This window comes from Dunckerocampus dactyliophorus, chromosome 6, assembly GCF_027744805.1.
Source record: "Dunckerocampus dactyliophorus isolate RoL2022-P2 chromosome 6, RoL_Ddac_1.1, whole genome shotgun sequence".
In the NCBI taxonomy this organism is placed as follows: Eukaryota; Metazoa; Chordata; class Actinopteri; order Syngnathiformes; family Syngnathidae; genus Dunckerocampus; species Dunckerocampus dactyliophorus.
The window spans coordinates 29100503-29115077 of NC_072824.1; the positions used below are offsets into that span (position 1 = coordinate 29100503).

General features: G+C 41.8%; 1 protein-coding gene across 3 annotated transcripts in view; it reads left to right on the plus strand.

Annotated features, from left to right (window-relative positions):
- Positions 1–14575, plus strand: part of abcc6a (ATP-binding cassette, sub-family C (CFTR/MRP), member 6a) — a 39444-nt gene that overhangs the window by 15157 nt on the left and 9712 nt on the right. For all 3 annotated transcript variants that reach the window (XM_054779131.1, XM_054779132.1, XM_054779133.1), the window contains exons 5-18: positions 429–551; positions 2963–3024; positions 3153–3284; positions 4038–4244; positions 5506–5683; positions 7356–7517; positions 8818–8910; positions 9244–9447; positions 10815–10961; positions 12678–12765; positions 13272–13341; positions 13425–13551; positions 14041–14217; positions 14272–14439. In XM_054779131.1, the coding sequence (XP_054635106.1) occupies positions 429–551; positions 2963–3024; positions 3153–3284; positions 4038–4244; positions 5506–5683; positions 7356–7517; positions 8818–8910; positions 9244–9447; positions 10815–10961; positions 12678–12765; positions 13272–13341; positions 13425–13551; positions 14041–14217; positions 14272–14439 (1938 nt within the window). The remainder of the gene's footprint in view (positions 1–428; positions 552–2962; positions 3025–3152; positions 3285–4037; positions 4245–5505; positions 5684–7355; positions 7518–8817; positions 8911–9243; positions 9448–10814; positions 10962–12677; positions 12766–13271; positions 13342–13424; positions 13552–14040; positions 14218–14271; positions 14440–14575) is intronic.

Genomic DNA, 14575 nt, shown 5'->3' on the forward strand with positions numbered 1-14575 from the left:
CATCATGAAAGACTTTGGGTTTTTACCTCGATATTGCTCACAAGCATAAATTGTGCTTCATCGCGTCTGTGTCATTGCTGGATAGACCCTATCCTGCGCTATATGGTCTGTAAGTATGGGAAAAATAGGAAAGTGCATTTAAGGCTGTGGCGAAAGTGCACACAAAACCACCATGAAGATGAACGAACACGACAGGATGTTGGGTGATTTGTTAAGCAATGCTGGTGGAGATTAAGCACCAAAAGAAAAACCAGCAGTTGATGCAAAAAGTGACAATCATATAATGTCAATTTTCCAGCCACAAAGCCACTTAATTCTCTTTTTGGCTTTGACGGACAGAACGTGCCTGGAATAGATTAAAAGCAAATAAACTCACTGACTCATGTGACTCATAGTGCTCTCTAAGTTGGTGTTTACTTACTCCACAGGGCATTGCCTCTGATATCGTGCGATATCTGGCCTTCTTCTCCTACTTCGCCATCCAAGTGGTCCAGCTTGTTTTGTGCTGCTTTGCCGATCTACCTCCAGAGGGAAAAAATATCTTGGAAAAGGTAGGAAGGGAAGAATGCATCCCACTTGTGCCAAAAGCGCACAGGAGAGTTAATACCCGTGCGTCTATTTTGTGGTTTAGAACTTCTGTTTGCAGGACACTCTGCCTTTTGGAGGCATAAACGTGATTCACTTCCTTCCCCTCTCACCTCACGGCTTTAGCTTCCTACGAGGACAGTGTGAACTGAGTGTTTGTCCTTCTGCATACCAGTAACGTGACCCTCGAACTCTATGACAGAGTCTCCAAAGTGGGGCGCCGGGGGCCATTTGCAGCCAAATATTTTTTGGGGGGTCTCATTCATTAGTCCTGACATATTGTAAAAACAAAATAAATTCCTTGTTATTTCCATATATTATTAGCTATTCCACTAATTTGACTAATACAGTGGTGTGAAAAAGTGTTTGCTCCCTTCCTGATTTCTTATTTTTTTTTGCATGTTGCATCATCAAACAATTTAAATATTAGTCAATGACAACACAACTGAACACAAAATGCAGTTTTTAAATGAAACTTTTTATAATTAAGGGAGAAAAACAATCCAAAGCTACATGGCCCTGTGTGAAAAAGCGATTGCCCCCTAAACCTAATAACTGGTTTGCCATAACTTGCAATGAGTCTCTTACAGCGCTGGGGAGGAATTTTGCAGAATTGTTGTCATTCAGCCCCATTGGAGGGTTTTGCAGCATGAAGCGCCTTTTTAAGGTCATGCCACAGCATCTCAATAGGATTCAGGTCAGGACTTTGACTAGGCCACTCCAAAGTCTTCAGCCATTCAGAGGTGGACTTGCTGGTGTGTTTCGGATCATTGTCCTGCTCAGATCACAGAGTATTGGGGATCATCAAGATGTTTTCTGGCAAAATTGAGACGAGCCTTAATGTTCTTTTTGTTCAGCAGTGGTTTTGGTCTTAGAACAATGCCATGCAGGCCATTTTAGCCCAGTGTCTTTCTTATGGTGGAGTCATGAACACTGACCTTAACTGAGGCAAGTGAGGCCTGCAGTTCTTTGTATGTTGTTGTGGGGTCTTTTGTGACCTCTTGAATGAGTCGTCGCTGCGCTCCTGGGGTCATTTTGGTTGGCCAGCCACTCCTGGGAAGGTTTCACCACTCTTCCATGTTTTTACCATTTGCAGATCATAGTTCTCACTGTGGTTTGCTGGAGTCCCAAAGCTTTAGAAATGGCTTTATAACCTTTTCCACACTGATAGATCTAAATTAATCTCAGTTATGTTATGTTTTAACATGAGGCCAATCAATTTTTCACACAGGGCCAAGTGGGTTTGGATTTTTTTTCTCCCGTAATAATTACAAGTTTAATTTAAAAACTGCATTTTGTGTTCGGTAGTGTTGTCATTGATTAATATTGAAATTTGATGATTTGAAACATTTAAGTGTGACAAACATGCACAAAAATAAGAAATCAGGAAGGGGGCAAACCACTTTATGTGGATGTTTTGTTCCGATAGCTTAGCTTATATCGTCTCCATTCAGTGGGGGCTTTAGCTCTGGGCCATTTCCCAGGGCGGCATTGTCAAGGGGACGCTGCAAGGGAGTTAGAACCACTACTGCCTACATTGGATTGGTTTCAGCGTCTTTAGTGTACAAAATGTATCACCCTGCATCTTTCAACTTTTCTGAATGCGGCCCTCGGTGGTAAATGTATCTGTCAAGTTAAAAAGATATAAATTCAACAATATGCTGTGATTGTTGTGGGACTTTGCAGTGGTGTAGAACTGCACAGCATCATACTCAGGGTGCTCCTGATATTTGCCCACTAAACCGCCTCCTTTGGGGCAGAGAAAGTGAGGCCTCATCAATCAAATATGGTTATGATGTAATATTTCCCTGATGATAAACCATAAAAACAGCTGGAAAAGTCCCTAGCAGATTCCTGGCCAGTGGTGCGGCGTAAAAGCCACAGACTGGCGTGGTGGACACACCCACCGGTTGCTCCTTGGTGTGTCCTCCTCTTCCTCCTCCACTCCTCTCTGGTCATGGTTACTCACAGTAAGAGAGGAAGTGAAGGGTGAAGCACTGGAGTGTTGGTCATGAAAAGAGCAAATAGCCCGGTGAGGGGGTGGCAGGATGTAGAGAAACAACATATGTGCGAGAAGACAAACGTTCTGTGTGTCTGTGTGTGTGCATATATAGGATGGTTTGCGATGACACATTTCCGCTCCGTCTGCTGCTCTCAACCGCAAAACGTAATTTTTACTCTGTGCTAACACTGGCCTCTATTTATGCTGACTTGTGGGAGCTCACGGCCTCCACTCTGAACCACCTGATGTTTGCATTTCATAAATACACTCTGAACACGTATGCTAAGTTTATCTGTCAAAAAGCGTACAACTTTGTTGTGTTCAGAGGCATTTGCCGGGAAAACGAGAGTAAGTCTGGTTTTAATTCTGTTGCAGAACCCTTGCCCTGTGAAAGATGCTTCTTTTCTGTCCAAGAGCCTCTTCTGGTGGTTTACTGGGTAAGGTCCTTAAAACCACCTCTGTTTGAGCCGCAAGTGACTCACCCCAGCAACATGTTGTGCTTGTTTACGTGTGTGTGTTCTGTTGATGATTACGCTCGTGAATCATCTCCACACTCGCTCTTCAGACTTGCTGTGAAGGGATATCGCACTCCCCTGGCAGCAGAGGACCTGTGGACTTTGAGAGAGGAAGACACGTCACACAAAATTATCTCTGAGCTGCAAGACGACTGGACGGCCGAATGTGCCAAAATTCAAAAGTGAGACCTCTCGACTGCTTCGTGCGTAGCAACACAGTCACAGACACAAACACAAAAACACAGACGTGTCTCATAACGCTACCTTAACTCACATCTTCGAACTTGAACACAGACTTTGAACATTTAAGTCCCCATTCCAATGATTAGATAACTACGATGTCATCATAACCCTAATGACATAATCATATTTTCACAGACTCCAGAGGGCAGGGGCTTAGATGATATTAGGAAAGGGGTGTCCAAAGTACAGCCCGCTGTTCATTTTTTAATGCAGCACATTGCAGAAATAGAATTAAACCCCACAAACCAGCAAAAATGGGAAAAATATGGTGTGGTATTGAAGGAGTTATGAGTTATGCATATTTAAGCAAATTGTACCTATTTTTTTGCCTTGATTAAGCATTTTCAAGCATAAAAATTGCTAAATTAATTTAAATATACAGTAGATACAAGGCTTTAAGAAGACGCATTTAAATTGTGAATGTAGTATTTTGCACCAGTCACTAGGTGTCACTAATGTTACTTTAATGTTCGGTGAGACAAGCACCAGACTTGAACAACAGGCATTTATTGCAAATTTGAATGATCTCATAACAGGCACAATAATAATAACATAATAATCGTAATAATACTAATTATAATAACACAGGCAGCCGTAGCCCGTGCCAAGCTATAACTCAACTCAGAACCCATTTTATGTCCACGGCATCAGATCCCATGTGTGTTATATCACTATATGTTTTTCCGTGACAGGCAGGAGAAGGCCTTGACGTCAGGTGTGGCACTGGGGAGCAGGTTGCCTGACCAAGCTCAGCTCCTCAGGAAGCTTCATAAGGAGCAGAGCTCTGGCTTTTTTCTGTTCAGAACTCTGGCTCGCAAGTTTGGTCCGTACTTCCTTACCGGTACCATGTGTATTATATTCCACGATGCCTTCATGTTTGCCATTCCCCAGGTGTTGAGGTAAGACAAAGATATTTATGTATGTTGTACATGTATTTCAGGGGTGCACACACCTTTTATCTATCTCTTACTATAAAAAATATAACATATACCAAATGTATATAAAATCTAACGGTAAACTTTGAAACAGCTAGACTAAATACTAATGATTAGTATTTCACAATGACAGTTTCAAAGTTTACAGGTCATCAAAGCATGTAGTTGATATCGTTCACAAACTAGACAAGCACTCGGAGAGCGTAGACCTCCGCCAAGCACCATAGTTCCCCCATATTGTGATTCACACCAAAATAATAATCCCACATTTTTTGGATCAGTCTTTGATGTTTTATAGAACCTGTTGGAAACCTGTCCTGTATTTTTTTTTCCAAGTCCTATCTCGCAATGTTAAAAAATCCTTTAAAAAGTAAAGTTTCCAAAAAACGGTTGTAGTGTGACTCACAAATGAAGCAGTTTGGTTTGAAGAACAAAAAGGAGGTTTGTGGCATATTGCAGTTATGTAAGACTTCATATTTAGAAATAGAAAATGTTGAGTGTTGAGTGTGTGATGCTGAGACACATTTTCACTTCTGTACGTCCCACAAACCAAGTGACACCGAGTGCAATGTAATGTGTGACGGAGCTGCCAACATCTCCAAACCTCAAGCTGGACTGAAGCTACCTGGATGTAACTCAGTTTGGAGGTTGAAAAGAAAGCAGCGTCCTTGTTATACTGCTGTCATTTAAAAGTGCAACAAAAGTGTCACAGGCAAACTAAAGTGTGACATATTTTACCCCAGATGTCAGGGTCATGGTTCTATTTACTACTCACTTGTGTCAATGCCAACCAAACTAAAGTGTGCAGCAATGTAAACAGGTCAAGGCCGCCTCTCACCGCACCGTTCCCCTGGCCAGACTGGAATGCTGTTTTTGATGCACAAACACACAATTATTGGAAGTGTTAAATAGGGTCATGGATTTGTAAGCAAGAACTAGCCTAAGCCACAGCCCTTTGCCCCAGTAAGGCACACAGTAAACGGGCAGACCTCAGTAAGACAGCCTCTGGGGTGGTGTGAGGCCAGGCGGTGTTGCACAACCAAAACTACTTTGTGTGGCCAGCGCAGGACAATGTTTTTATACACAAAACAAAAGCCAAATGGAAACAAGAAACACAAATTATCATCACTTTGACAGTCAAATCTCATCTGCTTTGGTTTGATTTGAAAATATGCACTTTCAGAAAGATCCAACTATACTACTACTTTTTTTTTTCCATCTGCAGTCTCCTCCTGGGCTTCATGAAAGATAAAGATGCTCCCTTGTGGAAGGGCTACTTCTACGCCACTTTGATGTTCCTGCTCTCATGCCTCCAGTCCCTTTTCAACCACCAGTACATGTACACCTGCTTCACAGTGGGAATGAGGGTTAAGACAGCTGTTATGGGCTTGGTTTACCGGAAGGTGAGTGTTTCGTTATCAGTAGGGATGTCCCGATCCACATTTTTTGGCTTCCGATCCGATCCGATCCGGTACCGATCCCTTTTTTTTTTTAATAATAACCTTTTGTTACAAACAAGAATTTGTGGAATTGAATATGGTTATGAGAACGGCTCTTCAAAGCATTAAAAAAAAATGCAAGCAAAGTATTCCTGAATTGACTTTTTTTTATTGCACAGCATGACCAACAATATTGTTGGGCTTTTGTAACAAACCTCTGTGAGTCGGGTCCCTAATCCAATAAAAAATCCAATAAAAGTCCACCCAATAAAAGATAAGATTGCAAAACATGGGCGTGCAAAATACTTTTAGGGTAGGACTAATTGTTTGACATGGTTATAGGTCAATTTGTGATGTGATTTAGAATATATGACATTTTTGTTAGCAAACTCTCTTCTACGCAATAGTAATTTATTGACGGTCCCTAGTATAATCAACCAGTGGTTATGGGCGCCACACATGGGAGGCGACATCTGCTCTACTCCATTCATTTTCAATTGAACCTGCGCGACAGTGTGATTATCGCGAGTCACCGTCCAGCCAAGTGACACACAAAATCAGCGGGAGTTTCATTGATTGACCAATTAGTGGACACGATGCTAATCAGTACGCTCTCGCAAGTAAGCATGGAGGTAAAAGTAATACTTGCTGTGTCCCGGAGCTGTAATACATTTCTGAAAAAGAACGTAGAGAAATAAAGAAAAAAGCAGCGGCATGGGAACTCGTTGGCGCTAGAGTAAATATATCATACGTAAGTTTACATTGATTTACACAAACGTTTATATAAAGGGAACTACCGCTGTAGCTACGGAGCCAAATATCCAACGTCCAATGTGAAACTAACTTCACCCACGGTACACCGCGGACATGTCTGCATTGTGGTGTTGTGTTTTCTTCTTCTTGCGGGTGGCGGGAGTGAAGTGGCAACCAGCTGTGAGGCGCATTACCGCACATACTGTGTTGGAGTGTGGAGTTACGAACATTATATGGCAACCGGATCGAACCGTTCTCGTGGTGGACGCCGATTTTATCCGATTGTCAAAATACAGGGTATCGGCAGCAGATCCCGATCATCCCTGTTTAACAGTAAGCCATAGATTTCAAGACACGAATGATAATGGCAAAAGTAAAAAGGGGTGTGTGTAGGGGTGTCTATAAGGTAGGGGTTCTCAAATTTTTTGTGACCACGGACCGTTTGCCGGAGAGAACATTTTCCAAGGACTCTCTTATAATTGCATGCCGATTAAAAGAAATAAAACAAAGTCTGTAAAAATAAATTTGTGCCAGATGCCGTAGGAATGATTTATATTTCCAACTTCAGACCTGTGTCTCTGCCAGCGACGTATACTTGTAGTAACAGGCAATTAAATGCTCCACTCCACCAGATAGCAGAAGGCACATACTGTACTATAATTGACCTGGTTGCCATTCCTACAACATTTTTACTTGGTTGAGTGTCATGAGAGTTTTCTAATGTAAAATGTGTTCCTTGGCTCACTAAAGGTTTATGCCGATACCTCTGTGCATGTAGTGTTGGATTCTTTCAACGAAAAATACAGAAAAATGACATTTGGGCTTACTTTTTAAAAAGGCTAGCGTGCTTATGATTGAAATGTTTCTGTTGTTGTCAATCCAGTCTTTGGTGATAAACAGCGCCGCCAGGAGGACTTGCACTGTTGGAGAGATTGTCAATTTGGTTTCAGCGGACACCCAGAAGCTCATGGACTTTGTGGTTTACTTCAACGCTGTGTGGCTTGCACCTATAGAAATCGCCCTGTGTCTCTTCTTCCTGTGGCAAGTATGTATACCGTGTCCCTGCTGTTTTGCATGTATATTAGTGTGGAGTCGTCTATTTTGATACACACTTGCTGCTTATTGTGTGGGTGAGTGCGGTACTCATTTGTGTCAACTCAATCCAACACTTCTGTTGGTTTCTGATGTGTGAGTAAGGGTGTAAGAGTAAAAGTGTAAACATTTTCATTCTTAATTCACTGCATGTAAACAACAAGCAAGTTGGACAAATTCTATACAACTCAAGCTTTACTAACTCAGGGCAAATGATGGTTTTCTACCAATAAAGGGCTTGATTATGGAGATCATAACCACGAAATTGGGGGTTTTCCTACAAAATAATGCTAATCAAAAATCCACTGCCATTAATTCCGGTGTCTAAGCCGCACCGGTGTATAAGCCGCAGGCGTCCATGTCATAAAACGGTATATTGTGGCACACATGAGTCCATGAGAACCAGTTAGCTCTTTATTTGACAGGAGCCAATCATGAGCTATGAAAAAACTCACAATGAGCTTGTCAACCCATTGGAAATTGTAGGAGGTCATCACTGAATATACCAGTCTGACTCACAGTGTCATCTTACAAACAACATTAAACTCATCACACAGCAACTAACACTCATAATTTATACCTCAGAAATATAGAAACATGTATCAATACGCCCCCAACATTTTAAAGTGTTCCCATAGTGCATTCCGTTTGAGAACACCATTTCATTGGAGGAGAACATCATAGAGGGCATAGAAAATGGCGCCGCAATGCTGCTTATGTCCACCAGAGGGAGGCAGAGGACCCGGAGCCCAAAGCAGAAAGAGGGAAGCTGACGTCATTACAGTGCCCCAATGAATGTGTTGCTCAGACGCAATGCCTTACGGGAAAACTTACAAATTTTTAGTTTTTTTTTATTTTAAAGTCCTATTGGTACATTTTTGTATATTTGTATGTACACCTTTTGACTGTTAAGACGCTGTGTGATGACTTTAGTGTTGTTAAGTGTTCTTGTCCCCTGCCAAAGAAAGAGCTACCGTTTCCTCACTGACTCGCAAGCGGCACAGTATTTAAACAATCAGTAGTCGTAGTTCTGAAGTAAGGGAGATGTCACAAGATTAGAACTTAGCCATAAATTAGCCGCAGGGTTCAAAGTTTAAGAAAAAAGTAGCGGCTTATACACCGGAATTGACGGTAATTTGTGGGGGCAATGTACAGGGATCCACAGTAACTGTACAATGTTAACAGCGACGATTCTGAATTGTGAGTAACTGAAAAATTACTACCATAATCATTTTGTTCTTTCTAATTGTCAGCACCTTGGACCATCAGCATTAGCAGGAATCGCCACGGTCATCCTCATTTTTCCTCTGAATGGACTGATAGCAAAGAAAAGAAGCAAACTACAGGTATAAATCTTCAGGAATGCTCTAATGTTGCATGTTTGCTACAGCGGGTTTAGATAGATGATGAGGAGCCATGTGGGTTGTTGTGGTTGTTGTTTCATTGTGTCTTGTTTTTCAACAATAACTCGAAAGAGGGGTCAGCCAGAACTTTTCATTTCCCTGCGAATATGAAGGCTTCTTTAATCAAACCCAGTACTGAATTGGAACCACATTTCTGGCCCTCCTTTGTCAACTTGTCATGAAAAAAACATTATTATATTTAGGGACACTGCAGATGCAGATTTATGCTTACAAGTTTGGGTATTTGCTTTACTCTCCCATTTGTTTGCTTAACAGGAGATTCAAATGAATTTCATGGACAGCCGCATCAGACTAATGAATGAGATCTTGAATGGAATAAAGATTTTGAAGTTCTACGCCTGGGAAAAGGCATTCTTGGAGCAGGTTCTGGGTTACAGAGAAAAAGAGCTAAAGGCCCTGAAGAAATCCCAGATCCTTTATTCCATCTCTATTGCATCTTTCAATTCCTCGTCTTTTATGGTAAGGACGCTTGACTGGACAGGTTATTTTTTTCACATAAAGACCAAAACCACCAAAGCACTGATTATATTACTACATACAGTATATACAGTAATTTCTAATAATCTAATGTGAGATCATTACAAAATTGACCAATGAAAACACAATACCTGAGCTGTGTCATTTTTCCCCCTAATAAGGTCATAATAATACCGTACAATAGATCCCCACTTTTCACGGGGACCACCAGAGAATGCCGAAAATCTGCAAGAAACCGAAACGCCCATAAAAATGCTTATTTTTAACTCATGGCACACTCCCCGTCCCTCCAAACCCTTCTGCTAGCTTGAGATTGACGTCCTCCTCTAATTCCGGATCAACATTTCCAAGAAAAGTGCCCGTTGTAATGATTACATTAGATTCAGATGATGATCAATAGGGCTGCATCTAACGATTATTTTAATAACCGATTAATCGGTCGATTATTCTTTCAATTAATCGATGAATCCGATTTTTTTTTTTCCACCTCTTTATTTCAAAATGGAAGATGTGAACTGACAGAGCAAATAAGTGGACACGCACCAGGTTGCTGCTTGAATATTCTGTTAAAATAATGTTAAATAATTAAAAAATCAAAGTTTTGGCAACTAGCTTAGAACAATAGATGTGCACAAAAATACAATCATGATCATTTTCTTAGTCCATTAACCTGAAGGTTGTTGTTTCAGAAAATGGAGGAATGGGTTAGGCCATAGATGGACCAAGTGAATATGAAGCAAACACCTACAGTTAGTATCACACCCATCACTTCTTTCCAAAGTCAAAGCTGATATGTGTGAGTATCTTATTTTGGCTCAAACACAAATATAAAAGGTCTGCTTTCATGGATGACTAAGGAAATTAAATAATATTCACATTTGAGAGGCTGAAATCAGAGGATATTTACATATTTAAATTAAAAAAACATTAATCGATGACCAAAATAGTTGTCGATTAATTAGGTAATCCATTAACCATCAATTAATCGATTAATTGCTGCAGCTCTAATGATCGATGGACAGATGGAATTGGAATCATGGTGTAAAAGTTAGATTTAAGTTTCACTTTTCACTATCAAGGACTGCCAAATGGTGCTGAATGATAAAAACTACATATTTGCAGGGGCGGAGAGGGATTTTCTTAATTTTATTAATATTTTTTTTTTAATCCTCGACTGACACAAGCATCGGTAACACGGTGGTTGATTTCTGAGCAAGCCCAGTGACACAATCCTGTTTTATATGCAATGTAGAATATTTGCCTTATCACCGCTTGCCTTTCAGATACATATGTTGGGATTTGTTGATAATAACTGCATTTCTAAAATTGCATGTCTTGCCGTCCTCCAGATTGCTTTTGCAATGTTTGGCGTCTACGTGATGCTCGATGACAGAAACATCCTGGATGCTCAGAAGGTTTTTGTTTCCATGGCGCTGATCAACATTCTGAAGACGCCACTTAGCCAGCTCCCATTTGCAATAAGCACAACCATGCAGGTACGTCTAAACTCACGGCTGCCACCACATCGTGTTGTTTGTGCGTAGAGTAGATATGTTACGGGGCCACCCTTGACTAGCGAAAAAACGCGAGGAAACAAGATGCACATAAAAATGTCTGTTTTTTTTTTTTTGACAACACAACATGCCCCGCCCCCAAACCCAACAACGTTCTCCTCCGATTTTGCAGTAAAAGTGACTGTTGTGATTATGACATTAGATTCAGCTCCGGAACCCTTCCTGTCTAATTCAGTTGCCATTTTCCTAAAGTTAACAAGCTAAATGCATGAAAGCACAACCCAGCTTTAAGCCCTCACACGCTTGTTAAACAGATTTTAAATGATAAAATGGAGAAGTATTCAACACTAATGAATGAAAGTGAAGGATGAATCGGAGTCACGGTCTAGCCTTTAGCATGGTCGTCAGGCTAGCGCTGTTGTTGAGCCACCTCCATCTCCCTCTCAAGCGGCAACACGGCAACGCAGGCCGCTGGGTAGCTGTCAGAGAACCCGTTTCTCCAAGTGGCGTCTACGTAATCCATAACTGCTTGCCTGTTATAATTCCTGTGACTGCCAAGCCAGGGCTTTTGTAGCCAAGCAAACTGGGTGTCGCCGTCTGACACGTTACATCCTCATGTGGCACTATACACGTATGCTGTGCGTTTTGTTTGTGTTATCATGTACAGTGTTCCCTCGCTCCATCGGGGTTCACCTTTCGCAGACTCGCAGATTTTTTTTTTGGTGCAATTTTAGTGCTTTTCTCTTTTCTTTTTTTTTTTACAGCGTTTGAAAGCTGTTACAGGCCGAGCCCGGCCCTTTAAGAAGAATTGCATTGTGGGAAGTTGAGTGTTGTAGTTCTGCGCTTTAGCACGAGGCGGCGGTGTCGCTCTATTCTCTCTCTTCTGTCTGCACCACCCATCGTCCTAATTGGCTGTAGACCATTGTCAATCAATCTCCTTCGTGCCGTCTCTGGTCACGGCTACCAAACGAGCTAACCGTGTGAGCTGCATGCTAACCGCCAATACTGTAAACAATAGAAGAAACAGAAGACGCTAACTGTGTGAGGAAATTCTGTTGATAGGAGCAATATGTTTTAAAAAGGATACAGAAACGCTACAGCCGAACGGAGCGTGAGTTGCTTAATAATTTCTTGTGTCCAACCAAGTAGATTGATTTCACTAGAAGATTTCACTTATTGCGGGCTATTTTGGGAACCTGTCCCCCACGATAAACGAGGGATCACCATATTTATTATCCATTTAGGGTGAATTAGATGGGTTTTGTGTGGGAAAAAACAGCCTATGTTTGGAGACAAGCTTACCAAAAATTTTCCAGTGATCCATGATGATGCGTACAACATTATGCCTCGATTGCGCAATCTAGTAATGAGATCCAATGCAAGGCGTGTCGAAAAATGCAGCTATATATTTTGAAAAAGGCAGTGCTGCTCAGTGCTGATCGACCATGGAGCTGAGAGAGTTGTTTCTAATATTTTGACTCTCTAAATGAAGGAACCACAATGCAATACAGTGCAGTTCTGCACCACTGCAAACTCACCCGCCATAATAAAGTCATTGCTAAATTAATACCCCTCTGACAGTGTCAGTCAAAACTTAGATGCAGCTCTTGTCTTACAGCTCATGGGATTATGCAAGTGGTTACAGTGCTGTGGTCGGTCGGTGTACAGTCAGTGGATAAACTACTTTCTGTGTTCCAGGCCGTGGTTTCCCTAAAGCGCCTGGGAAAGTATCTGTGTTCAGAAGAACTCAAAGTGGACAACGTATCAAAGGCTCCAATGAGTTCTGGTAGGAACCACACCCATGTTTAAATGATGACACTGGATGAATAGACTGCTATTTTCCCTATACAGACGGTCATAATAAATGTAGTCATACCACAAGATTTAGTAGTTTGTGTTTTCTGGAGGACAACAGTTTGACATAAATGATGTGCGCTGTCACTTCCTGGGCCGGCAGGATGACAGATAGAGACACATAGAGTAATGACAGGATGTTCTCATTTAGCGGTTGAACATAAATCAGAGTTCAAACTTGTGATTTATGGAGAAATTAGACAAACGCGTTACAGTTTTCTGTCAACACTTGCTCAGGCAGCCTGTAAAAAGCAACAGCTCTGTAATTCCCATGATGAAGCAAATCTACATGTACAGTAATTATGCCCCGGCAGCTCACTGGCTCTTCTTTTGAAGGGGAATTTTCTTTTGAAAGTGTTATTTTGCCACTCGGGTTTAAAGACACGTCTGCAGCCTTTTATTCCTCATTCAGCTCGACTTGCTTTCTCTCTTGCTTAGACGGCGAGGATGTAGTGATTGAAAACGGAACTTTCAGCTGGTCCGCAGAGGGTCCTCCATGTCTTAAAAAGTATGAGCCATCAACAAGACTCCTTTTTTTTTTAAAAGACACCTACCACTTATTTACGGGACATGTCTTGCCTCTCTTGACAGGATCTCCGTCCGTGTGCCGCGGGGTTCCCTTGTGGCCGTGGTTGGACATGTGGGCAGCGGAAAGTCCTCTTTATTATCCGCCATGCTTGGAGAAACAGAGAAGAGAAGTGGCCATGTCAGCATGAAGGTACAATGCAAACGCTCCTCGTTGAAGAACTGTTTAGAATGATCAATGCAAGTTTTGGGTCTCACAGCAAAAGCATCTCAGACACTGTGGTGGTTCAAAATGTACAAAATTACTTTTAAAGTATAAACTGTGCATTCACTCACTACCAATGAATGCTTCCATAGCCAAACAAACAAAGAGCACACAACTATGGTGCGTTCAACGACTGCCGAACAAAGTGCAAAATCTCAACATCTGACGAAAAACCATTGTTACTGAAGAATAAAGACATAAACATGTAAAAATTGTGGCCTTTCTAACAGTGATGCATGTATGCTGTATATTTTCCCTGTATTATCACATATTTATTCAATTACAGACTTATGGCGAATGAGATGGCCTATTTTCAGAGAAACAAATAAAAATGACCAATAATCCGCAAATGCTGAATCACAACTATGCGGGGCATCCACTGTATCTCAGCCTTCTCCCTGACATGACTCTTTGCAGGGTTGTACCGCATACGTGCCCCAGCAGGCCTGGATCCAGAATGCTACGGTCCAAGACAATATCATATTTGGCCGTGAGAAGCTGAAGGCGTGGTACCAGAGTGTGTTGGAGGCCTGCGCCCTGCTGCCTGACCTCAGCATCCTACCAGCTGGAGATGCGACAGAAATTGGAGAAAAGGTAAGGAATTAGCGTCATTTTCTATGAGCATTGCCTCAAAATCTTCTCTTGCAGGGACTAAACCTCTCAGGTGGACAGAAGCAGAGGGTGAGCCTGGCCAGGGCTGTCTACAGAAAAGCTGATATATACCTGCTGGATGACCCACTGTCTGCTGTCGATGCACACGTTGGTCAGCACATCTTCGACAAAGTTATCGGACCCAAAGGCGTGCTTCAAGACAAGGTAGCGTAAAACTGTGCTTCCATAGAGAAAATGTGGTTTCGCGACACCTCAACCACTTACAAGAATGTGGCCTGCATTGTTGTTGCAACAAGACAGAGACAGTCATTTTGGCGACATTTCTTTTCTTCAGACAGCC